Below are 11,115 nucleotides of genomic sequence, written 5' to 3' on the forward strand. Positions count from 1 at the left end.
TTTATTATCAAAAAAACCAAAAGAGAGAGAGAGAGAGAGAGAGAGAGTTTGTATTGTGTTGATGTGTAATTCATTTTGATTGCAATTGCAAAAATTGCATTGAGTTTTAGTGGTTGAATGAGTGATGGTCAGAACTTTGGCTAACAGTCAAAATTGAGCCGAAGCAGAGTGGCAACAGAAAGAAAATTCACTCATTTTTGTGGGTAATTTCAATATTTCTGTATTCATCTCGTTCATAAGGTTCTTGTGGGTGCTGCAACCACAGTGAATTAACTTAAAATTTATTTCCAGGCTTTCGCTTTCTCACAAGGTGTAAGTCATGTTTCAAAAGTAAAAAAATAATAATCGGATTTTGTTACAGTTTGTTGAAAAAAAGGCTTGAAATGATTAACGGCCAGAAAACATACCAATCGTTCTCTAAAAAAACACCAAACATTTTTTTCATTTGCTGCAAAAAATGCTCCCTAATTGAGATTGCAAGCGGAAAATTAATAACAAACATTCTATTCAACAAAGTTGTTATGTGTTATGATAAAACTCTGTTAAACTGAAGTTTTGTCCAAAATCAGACGAGAAAAAAAAACATAAGTGAAGTGAGAGTGGCATGAAGGGGGGAACACCGAAAAAATGAACCACAAAAACGAAGAGAAAGAATGACGGGCTGCAATAAAAATTAATTAAAACGAATATTCACATTGTAGGCGATGGTTGAGCCATAAAATGTAACAAAAAAAAAACTTGACGAACATAAAATACGGTAGTGTCTGTTTTTTTTCCATTTGGCAAACAAAAATCGTTCATGCATTTTCGCTGTTTCTTTCATGGTATTTATCATTTAACTGGTTATTGCTCTTGCCAAGGATAATCATTTTTGGAATATCTCTCGTATCATCTCCATTTGAATGGGTCAGAATAAAAATCCGACTTGTACGCAGAGTCTATAAAAGTGGAACACAGTGTTTTTTTTTACATAGAATTGTTGTTGTATTATAACAAATAAACTATGTAAAAAAAATTCCATGTTCCACTTTTATAGACTCTGCGTACAAGTCGGATTTTTATTTTGACCCATTCATTTCTCTCTCTCTCTCTTTCTCTTTCTGTCACGTTATTTGTATTTGGATGCATTACGGGGATCATACCACTTACATAACATAATAATGTGAAACAAAAGCAAACGTAAAAGAGCGTATCAAATGAAACCTCTTGAATGGCAACAACCACTTACTATATACACATTTCAGCATTATTCCGATGGCAGAAACGCAATCGCATCTAAAAATAGAAACTGTGAATTCTCTCAATCATCAAAAAAGCAACGAGACCGATGCAAGTGAGAATGTTTCCCTTTAAATATTAATGATCCCGAAAAATCACCGGCAAAATGGAAAACTACGTCATACACTTGCAATTAATTACAACCATGTTTGCGTTTATTTTTCCTCTTGAGCAAATGGCAAACTGAATCCGTGTCAATTATCTATATTTGCTGTTTATTCATCTTGTTGAAGCAGCCATTGAACGCTCGTGCTGTTCCAAATTCTATTTTTTACCTCTTCCCTTTTACACTACCATTTGTTATTATTTGTTTTTAACACAACAATAAACGGAAGATAAACAATAAAAGTTTTTGGCTTAAAAAACAAAGTACAAATTATTATCATTTCAACATTGTTGAGCATTGAGCGCACGGCACAGTAATTATATCATTCGTATGTAACTTTGCTCGGTCACAAATCACCCTTGCGGCCGTTGATTCGATTTTATATAGTTTGTTTATTTTTTTTTTGTTTCGTCTCTTTATCACTCAAATAGTTTAGATCAATAACGTTTGTACTTATCACGGTACAAATGCATACAACAAATACGATAATCAAAATCAATGGATTATGAATGACAATTAATCAGTCCAGATTCAATATAATTAACTGATTATCTGTTTGAACCTTTGTCACTGTATGCACCTTCGATATTGAACCGAATACGGTATGATTATATTGTGTATGTATGACGTTTGTTTTGTTATAACATTTCTATTGTATGCGAAAAAGAGAGAAGAAGACCGGCTGTTTTAGTTTTATCGCATTGTTCTCTATCACACATGCCCTGTGTATGGTATTTTCCGTATAATATAAAGTATGCAAAACCACAGCAATTGACGAAAAATTAAAATAAAATAAATAAATATCTACTCCTACGATAAATACATAGCCCGAACTTGAACCCAACACAAAGCGATAACAACAACAACAATACTAATCCATATACTGGTTGAATTAGAAAAAGGCAAGAAATATAGATACGAGTGTATGTACTTTGTAATTGAACTCGTATGAATACCACGCGCGCACATACATCTTTCTTCCATCGTACACTATCATCATTGTCTTTGTATCACATTTATGAAAGAAAGATGATCTCGGGATTGTCGTTAGCTTTCCAATATAAAAGAAGCAAAAAAATGCCAAATTAAGATCATAATTGAAACGCGTTAGTATCAAACTAGAAGTTAATTAGGCGTGCGCCAAACAATTGTTTCTCACTGTTCCACTGTAATTTGTACGGAGGAATTTTTCTGCTAGAGTACAGAACACACATATATATTTTATTTTTCAACAAATAATAGAGTGACAAACATCTGGTGTCTCTTTTTAAAGTAGTAGGCAGCCAGTTTAACGCAAATACTAACGATTCGGAACCATTGAGCTTCGGAATAAATAAAGAAACGAACTTTTGCAACAAAACTGAACAAATTTACATTATTCACATTAGACTAGCTCCTTTTGTGCTAACGTTCATGTGTGTTTCTCTCTTATTATTTTTTTTTTTATTTGTTAAAATTCCAAACATTCGTCAATCGGAAACAAAGTATTTCGAAAGAAAGAATATTCCATAAAAATCCATGCGAGTGACTTTGTGCATAACATTTTTGGACACAACAAAATAATAAAATTCAAGCCACAAAATGGGCAGTGCACTTTATCAATATTTATGCTGTATTTGCGGTAAATCTAATTTGTGATATATTTAAATTGACTCTTCTCTTGTTGCAATGTAATGTTTCTTATTTACTTCGTTTTTTTCGATCAAAAAGTGAACTTATGCACAGTCGGTTATGGAATATCAGTTGGTTGGATGGCAAGCGCTGTAGTTGTGTACGATTCAGATGCAAGTCCATTGCCAACGGGAAGAGTGAAAATGGATGAAATCGGGTGGATCGTATCAATTCTTGGAATCGGGTAAAGATCGTTGGGTGTTGCAACAATCAATAAAGTAAAAAAGTTCATTAATTCGGCTCTCTTTTCGCAGAGGTTTAATTGGCACGGTGGCTGTTGGTTGGCTTTCTGAACGTGTTGGTCGTAAAAGTGCTTTGATCGCTATGGCTGTACCACAAATTGTAAGAACAAAAAAAAAAACTAGGACCAATTGAAAAACATATATGGAAGTTTGATTTATTTATTTTTTTCTACCCACCAAAAAAACAGATCAGTTATTTGTTAATTATCTATGCACAAAATGTCTACTATTTGGTAAGAATTAAATAGCATTAAATTTATTTTATATTTTTACTAAATTTATTATTATTTGTCACATAGTATGCGTCTCGATTTTTGTCTGGTTTTGTTGGCGGTGCAGTATTTGTCGTCATTCCAATTATGGTTGCCGAAATCGCCGAAGACAGGTACGCATTTTTCTTAGATTATGAAAAAAAAAATTGTTCGGCAAAAAAAAAACCTTCGAATGAAAGAAGAAAAAGGGAGAAAATCGAACACTTCAAATTACGATACATTCACATGCAGCACGCATATCGGTTCGATGTTCGCATATTTCTGAGTCTATGCTAATATTATCGAATGTTTGCATAGAATAAATCGCATTAAAATCGCTTTGAACTGGTTGCAGCATTTGACGGAAACATAGAAAAAAAGAAACCAATCGACAACTTGATAAAAAAATAAATAATTAACGTTGGTTCTGGTTTTTTCCTCTCGTTTTTCGACAGAATTCGCGGTACGTTGTGCACGATATTGGTACTTGGTTCAACGGGAGGTGTATTACTTGGTTTTGTAGCTGGTCATTTTCTAGATTATTCTGAAACACCACGCATTTCTTTGATGTTCCCCATTTTATTTATTGCATTTTTCTCATTCATGCCCGAAACACCGTATTACTTGATGAAAACCAATCGCATGGAGGTTTGTGCTCTCACAATTGTGATTAATCGTTAAACATAATTTTTGTTTTCATTTCTCGAAAATATTTAACAACAGTTTTACGTTTTTTTTTTTAAATTGACATTCAGGAAGCCGAAAAATCGCTTCGCTTTTATCGTAACATATCGCCAAAGGCGGCTGTATCTGATAACAAGACATTTGAACATGAACTATCAAAATTGAAATATTCATATACTGAAACGCAACGCAAAGATACCGAATGTTCGTCTAGTTCACCATTGAAATTGAGCGACTTTTTTAATCGTCCATTTGCAATTGGTTGTACTTTAATGGTTGCGCACGAAACATGCGGTGGATTTACAATGTGCGCTTATGCAGCGATGATTTTTTCTAAGTCTGGTTCAACAATGTCACCCGGCATCTCTGCAATAATTGTGGGTGCCATTCAATTTCTTGGATCTTACGTTTCGGCATTATTGATCGATCGACTTGGTAGAAAGGTAAGCTAAAATCACAAATAATTTTTATCTATTCGAATAAGAAAAAAAAAACACAAAAACAAACCTAAACCAAATTGAATTGTTCTTTATATAATTCCTAGGTACTTATGGTATTTTCATTCACCGGCACTGGCATAAGTCACGTAGTGTTGGCCACTTATATTTATCTAGCTTCTTCGACTAATATAAATTTACAAGCTTTCCAATGGGTACCAGTCGCAAGCTTTTCAGCAATGATATTCATTGCATCGTGCGGTGCTCTTCCAATTCCATACGTTATTGTTTCGGAAATTTTACCTGATAAAGTGAGTGCGATTTTAGCCTAATGCTTATCCTCGAGTGTAGTTTTTCCGTATCGGTCATTTTAACTAATCTTTTTTCTCGCTTTTTTTTATCTTAATCTAGATTCGAAGCATTGGTACGACATTTATCTTTTGCATTTCATGGGCTTTGACCTTTGTGTTGGTCAAAATATTCCCACCGCTCTTTGCCACAATTGGATTACATTCGTGCATTTTCATGTTTGCGATTTCCTGTTTTGCGACCGTTGTCTATTTGCTGTTATTTGTTCCAGAAACCAAAGGCAAAAGCTTAGATGAGATTCTAATCATTTTGAAGGCAAAATAGGGCAATCCTTTGAAATGCACGAAACGAAGTTTCTGCGCCTGTAACATCATATATTCTAATTTAATATAATTAGCCCATGGCAAAATTCAAACTATAAATCCGCTTTGAACCGGAATCAAACAAAATCAGAACAAATATCGTCCTCTTTATCAGCATCCTAATCGGGATTCGGGATAGAAAATCCGCACAACTAACAAACACCAAAATAAACATTTCCAGCCAACATGGAAATAGGTTGAATGATGAAAGTGTGCTTTCAGAAATTATATATTATAAGGTTTTAATTTATTTGATGACTTCTATCGTCTTTTAGTTTCGTTGTATTTTAAATGTTTCAATGAAAAAGAAAAAAAAAACAATCATTGAAAATCACTTTTAAGATAGTAATATGCATAAGTATAATCTTATATAAAATTGATTTTTTGAATATTCTTCAAGTTGTTCATTTTTCGATGTGTAACATATGTCCATATTAGAAAATAAGTGACTCAAGTGCATTCAATCAATTTAATTGACAATCTCAATGGAAAGCAATAAATTATACATCTATTATTATTTTTTTATGAATAAAATAAATCAACGTTTATTTCCTTTTAACATTACCATGAACTCATTTAAGTAAAAAGCCATAGAATTGAAAAATGACCGATTTATATACGATCATTTTTTCAATTGGAACATATTAATATTAATAATTAATAAGAGTATTAATATTAATATTGGAAATGAATATGCATATATTTGCATCATTTATAAGGAATATTATCTCAAACCATTTGAAACATTGTAAAAGTTCCACCTTCCAATCGTTTTTCGATTTCCAAAAGGTCCTAAGTTCGTAAGAACCATTCCCGTAGATCTGGCTATGCATCTGAACATTTGGACAACGTTTTATGTCGGTCTATAAACCACGAAAATTTTGCCGGAATAGCTCATTGAAATATCGATATTTTTCAATATGAAAAATGATTGATTTTCCATATAAATCGGCTCAAAAATGAAGTTTGCCTCCACAGATTTATGACGGAGCATCCCGAGTGAAAAATGGCATTGAATTTTTCAATGCGTAGTGTCAAACGGCATTTAAGCAATAAATCGACACCGCATGGCTATAGCGATGTGGTGTATGCACTCAACGTGCGCACGGACCATGCGGTCTCGATTTATTGCTTAAATGCCGTTTGACACTACGCATTGAAAAATTCAATGCCATTTTTCACTCTCAATTTCCCGCTTGCTAACTCCTTGGGTGTAGTACAAAATTTCGCCGGAATTGGTCATTGAAATATCGATATTTTTCAATATGAAAAATGATTGATTTTCCATATAAATCGGTTCAAAAATGAAGTTTGCCTCCACAGATTTATCATGGAGCACGATAATGGCCTGAATTATGGCTGAATTCGGTGAATTAAGGTCCAATCTCAATTTCCCGCTTGCTAACTCTTAGGGTGTAGTACAAAATTTCATGTGAAATGCACGTATGCCTTTTACATTCAATCAAATATCATAAAACTATTCCAGGTTTAAATGTATCAATAGCACGATATTCATAGTACGATATGATCAATAGTTAGTACTATATAAATAGCGTCAATATATTCACTGAGAATTATAAGGTTTAATCCGAAAGATTTGTAATGTTTATTTTCACCTACAGTTTACATATTGTACTGTAACTACTCCTTTATTGAAAACATAAAGTTTCATTTAAATCGATGATAATTATATTCTGGTTTTGAATTCATTTTAATTTTAATCAACGTTTATTTTGTTATCAAATTGTTGATATTTTACTCACTTTAGGCATTTTATTCATTTGGCGAAAATTCATGCTTGCAATTCAAACATTTGAAACAGTTCGACTGGGTGAATCAAAAATCGAATTAATTCATATGAGCGCTTTTGCATCACACATTTTATACATTTTTTGTATTTAATATTTAAAAGCATTTGTAATAAATCAGTGATGCGATTTTCTGCGAAAATGTTCATATTCGCTTTGCCAATCTCAACCTTTTTCCTCACGCTTTTTCTTTTGATTCAACATTTATACAATTTTAATTTCTGAATTATATTCGACATTCTTGCAATCCTTTGTTGTTACTCTTACTCAGTTATGTATTAATGTTCTGATACATAAAAGTCTTTGATATCGTTGCGGGAATTTTATTTCCATGGCAGAGTACGCAATTAAAATAGCGAAGGATTTTTTAAAAGTGTGTCAATATATTTGCTTCACATTCAAGATGTTTATTAGAATTTTGTTCATTTACCGGCTTTGATTTAAAAGCTTATTTTGGTTAATTAATTTTCAAAGCAAAGCGTCAAAGCGTTTTTTTTTTTCAGAAAGAATTTTCTTTAAACGTCACCCTTCCTAAACATAATCATAAAGAAAATATTCATTGAGGTGAAAAGACAGTTCTAGTTGGTACTGTCAACCTCCACACAAGCGAAATCGTTTTGTTTTTTCACTTATTCTATTCTTTTCTTCGTGATATGGAATGTTTTATGACAGAAGACTTCATGCGCATTTTTATTTCAAACGTGGCGCATGAATCACCATAAGCCGAAAATTGTATTACAACTCGTGCCCAAACGTTCTTCAACCGATTTTTTTAACGATCGCATAAAACAACTTTGAGCAATTTACCTTATGCGTTAAGTACTTTCATCATTTGGAGTGTTAAATGAATATGTGTACTTACGTTGCATAAATTACGTGTCACAAAATTATCTTTTCGTTTTGACATCATCAGACTGTATTTTATATAATTATAGGAAAAAAAGTAAAAACATATTCAGCATCATTTTCGATTAAAATAAGAAAAACAATCGAATTTTGTGTGTTATCGTGTGTGACACACAGTGTATCTACCGACATCACTGATATATAGTCTTACCTTCGTACAAAACCCTTACAAATGGATTAAATTTTCCAGTACTCTTTTGTCCTCTGATATATGACAATGATGTGAACACGGCTAAAAGTCTTTGCCATAAATCCGCCTTCACATACAAAAAATTACAAACAAAAAAAAATCACCATTCTGTGAGTGTAGCAAACAAATAAGCAAGTAAACCATCCATTACGACACGTATGCGTAAGTTCAAAATTTAAATGAGTCATTATATTGACAAATGAAAAAAACGAAACACATTTCACGACGGGAAAAATCAAAAAAGAAAACCAAATAAGAAAGAGAAGAAGATTCATTCACGTTCCTTCACACACACATGCACACATATATCTGTACCGCTCATGTGTATATTCAAATCATATTGTGAAACATACGTGCAAATCATGTAAAGTGTATTTTAAAGTGCACGTACAAATTCAAATCCATTGCAATAATTTTGGGGTAATGAATACCAAAATTAGTATTATGTTTATGGCAGATAGTCTCTTTTTCACTCTTTTTCTCTTTGTCTCGTTGGCGTCTTTTTTTGCTCGGCTATTACATTTGACGTGTGTTCTTCGCATTCGAGGGTGTGAGTGGCCACGCAGTTTAACTGTCTCTCAAATCAAAATGCTATAATTCAAAGGAGCAGGCGAAACCACATCGACGCATGAAGTCAACATGCATACGTGTGTAACGAATTCATAAGATCGGAAAATAAGTAATGGTATGTGTGCATGTGTGGAAGGTGCGAGCCGGAATGAAATTGAATAAGCTTTATTACATTTTTTGTACGTATTAAGATCGGCGGCTTGATGAAGCACACGAGTACTTTCTCACGAGGCATAAACGAGAAAATGCGATTGTTCCAACTGCACTTTACATTTAATGACCAAACTTCTTGTTTCAACTGTTTTCTTTATTCACATCGAAATGAACGTTCGCGTACTCTTCTATACATTGGCATGGTGGGTAAGTGAGTGATGGCACGCACGTAAAAAATACGTAATCAAAGAAATCCAACTCGACCTCACACTCGCTACATACATCCTGTTGTAACATTGTATCAGTGTGAATGGCATATTCAAGCACTTCCGACTGAATAATTTACAGATACTTGGAAAAGATTATATGCCGCATACCAGTTTAATCACGGTCATATCTGAGTTTTCGCATTTTTCTTCATGGCAAATTTAAATCGATGGCAAACAACAACAAAACGCCAACGATCTGATTAAGTTTTCTGAAGGATCAAGAATATATGTGCACACCTGTGTGTGCTTTTGAACATTCGTGATCCATGTGCTTAAGCATTATTGTTTGAAACAATCCCTCCACACCATGAATAATTATTAATGCAATAATAACTATGGACACTGATTATGATGCTTTCAAACGCATAAATGGAACGAATTCTCTCATCTCAAATTCCAAAAAAGGTGTGAAAGAATTGAACTTAAGAATTTTGACTAAACTTTGAAAACCTTTGATAGGAGAAAATTTCATTTATGAACACGGCATAAATAACAGTGTATGCAAACTCAAACCCGACAAACTGTTTTATTGCCGCATAATCTTAATTCAAAAAATAATGAATTTGCCAAGCAAAAATTTAAAAAATAAAATTCCACGTGGAACAGATGAAAATTATATTTTATTATTTATCAAATAATGACTTTAATGCTGTTTTCAATACTTTTTTTTGCATTTTAATTACACTTCGTTTTCAACAGAATTATGTTTAATATTTTGGTACCCATTTTTCATGGACGTAGTCATGTAGGGTTCATCGGTTGCATGATTTTACAAATTTCACATATGTTTAAAAAATGAATTAACTTACAAAATTGACTGGAACAGTATGATTCAAACAATTGAATGTCCGAGAATGAAAGCGACTATAACTTATTGTTGCGAGACTTCTATTCACAACTTATAGTGGTGTTACATTTCAATAAGTTGTGAATAGAAGTCTCGCTTTCATTCTCGGGCCAATGTCGGAATATGATGGCGTTTTATTTTCAACCAAAAGTATGTTTTAGCGTAGATGGCACTGATTTAAATGGACATTTGTATGTATAGACGGTGGCGCCGCCCTACTCAATTAAACACTGAACTACAGCGTTTCCAATCGTTGTCTCGGGCAATCAATTGTAAATTGTAGATCTGTCATTTGCTTGATATTCGGAATAATAAATTTCCTTTAATTTGATGAAAATATCCTGTATCGGCCTTGATATTTGACAAACAAAAATACCTTGGACTCTTTGGCTTAGAGGATCATCAAATTTTCAGAATGTTCCAAAGCAGTCTTGGTGTGTTACCAGGCGAGAGAGTCATATTTATTACACAAAACCAGTCGGAAATAAATCAAATGTAATAAAACGGCAATAAAATATTTTGATGGCGATAACAGCCATGCAGCAAAATAGGAAGAAAAAACATAGCAGAACGGACAAATAAAAAACTTCAAAAAATCGTTCAAAAATGTGCAAAAAAAATGAAAAATAAAAATGCTGGAGTTCGAGTCATAACCGTTGATGACTTAAACAATGTGCATATGCTAAAGCGAAATTCAGTGCACAATATTATTAACATTAAAGAACGAATGAAGAGAAATTAAAAATGAATCGAGAGTAAGCCAATGAACGCAGATCCAGGGCAAAGTTTGTTAGAGACAGATAGAGAAAGAGAGAGGAAAACGACGGATTAAGACATTGTGAATGGATGAAAGTGTGAGAGAAATAGAGAGTGGAGAAAAACCCAAGAAGCATGTAGCAAATATGTGCTGAAGAAAGAAGCATCTTGAAGTCCGTATTGGAAAGTAAAATAAGCAAAAAAAAAACAAACTCAATGAAATTTATTACAAAAGTTTTTTATTTTTCTAATTTTCACGTTTTGCTTCGATCTCCC

The 11,115-nt window shown here is 33.0% G+C and overlaps 1 protein-coding gene across 2 annotated transcripts; it reads left to right on the forward strand.

Moving 5' to 3' along the window:
* Window positions 1–216: 216 nt before the first annotated feature.
* Window positions 217–5,502, forward strand: LOC116345363 (facilitated trehalose transporter Tret1-like). 2 transcript variants are annotated; one of them, XM_031774658.1, is made up of 10 exons: window positions 217–312; window positions 2,870–3,005; window positions 3,095–3,239; window positions 3,310–3,397; window positions 3,486–3,530; window positions 3,597–3,682; window positions 4,004–4,196; window positions 4,304–4,675; window positions 4,777–4,980; window positions 5,081–5,502. In XM_031774658.1, the coding sequence occupies exons 2-10, from the start codon at window positions 2,966–2,968 to the stop codon at window positions 5,300–5,302; spliced, it is 1,395 nt and encodes a 464-aa protein (XP_031630518.1). In that variant the 5' UTR covers window positions 217–312; window positions 2,870–2,965; the 3' UTR covers window positions 5,303–5,502. The 2 variants fall into 2 exon arrangements, with proteins under 2 accessions (XP_031630518.1, XP_031630517.1); XM_031774657.1 differs by lacking the exon at window positions 217–312 and having other exon boundaries at window positions 2,002–3,005.
* Window positions 5,503–11,115: the final 5,613 nt, after the last annotated feature.

Source organism: Contarinia nasturtii, unplaced genomic scaffold, assembly GCF_009176525.2.
Source record: "Contarinia nasturtii isolate CC-2019 unplaced genomic scaffold, AAFC_CNas_1.1 Cnas_scaffold_1240, whole genome shotgun sequence".
In the NCBI taxonomy this organism is placed as follows: Eukaryota; Metazoa; Arthropoda; class Insecta; order Diptera; family Cecidomyiidae; genus Contarinia; species Contarinia nasturtii.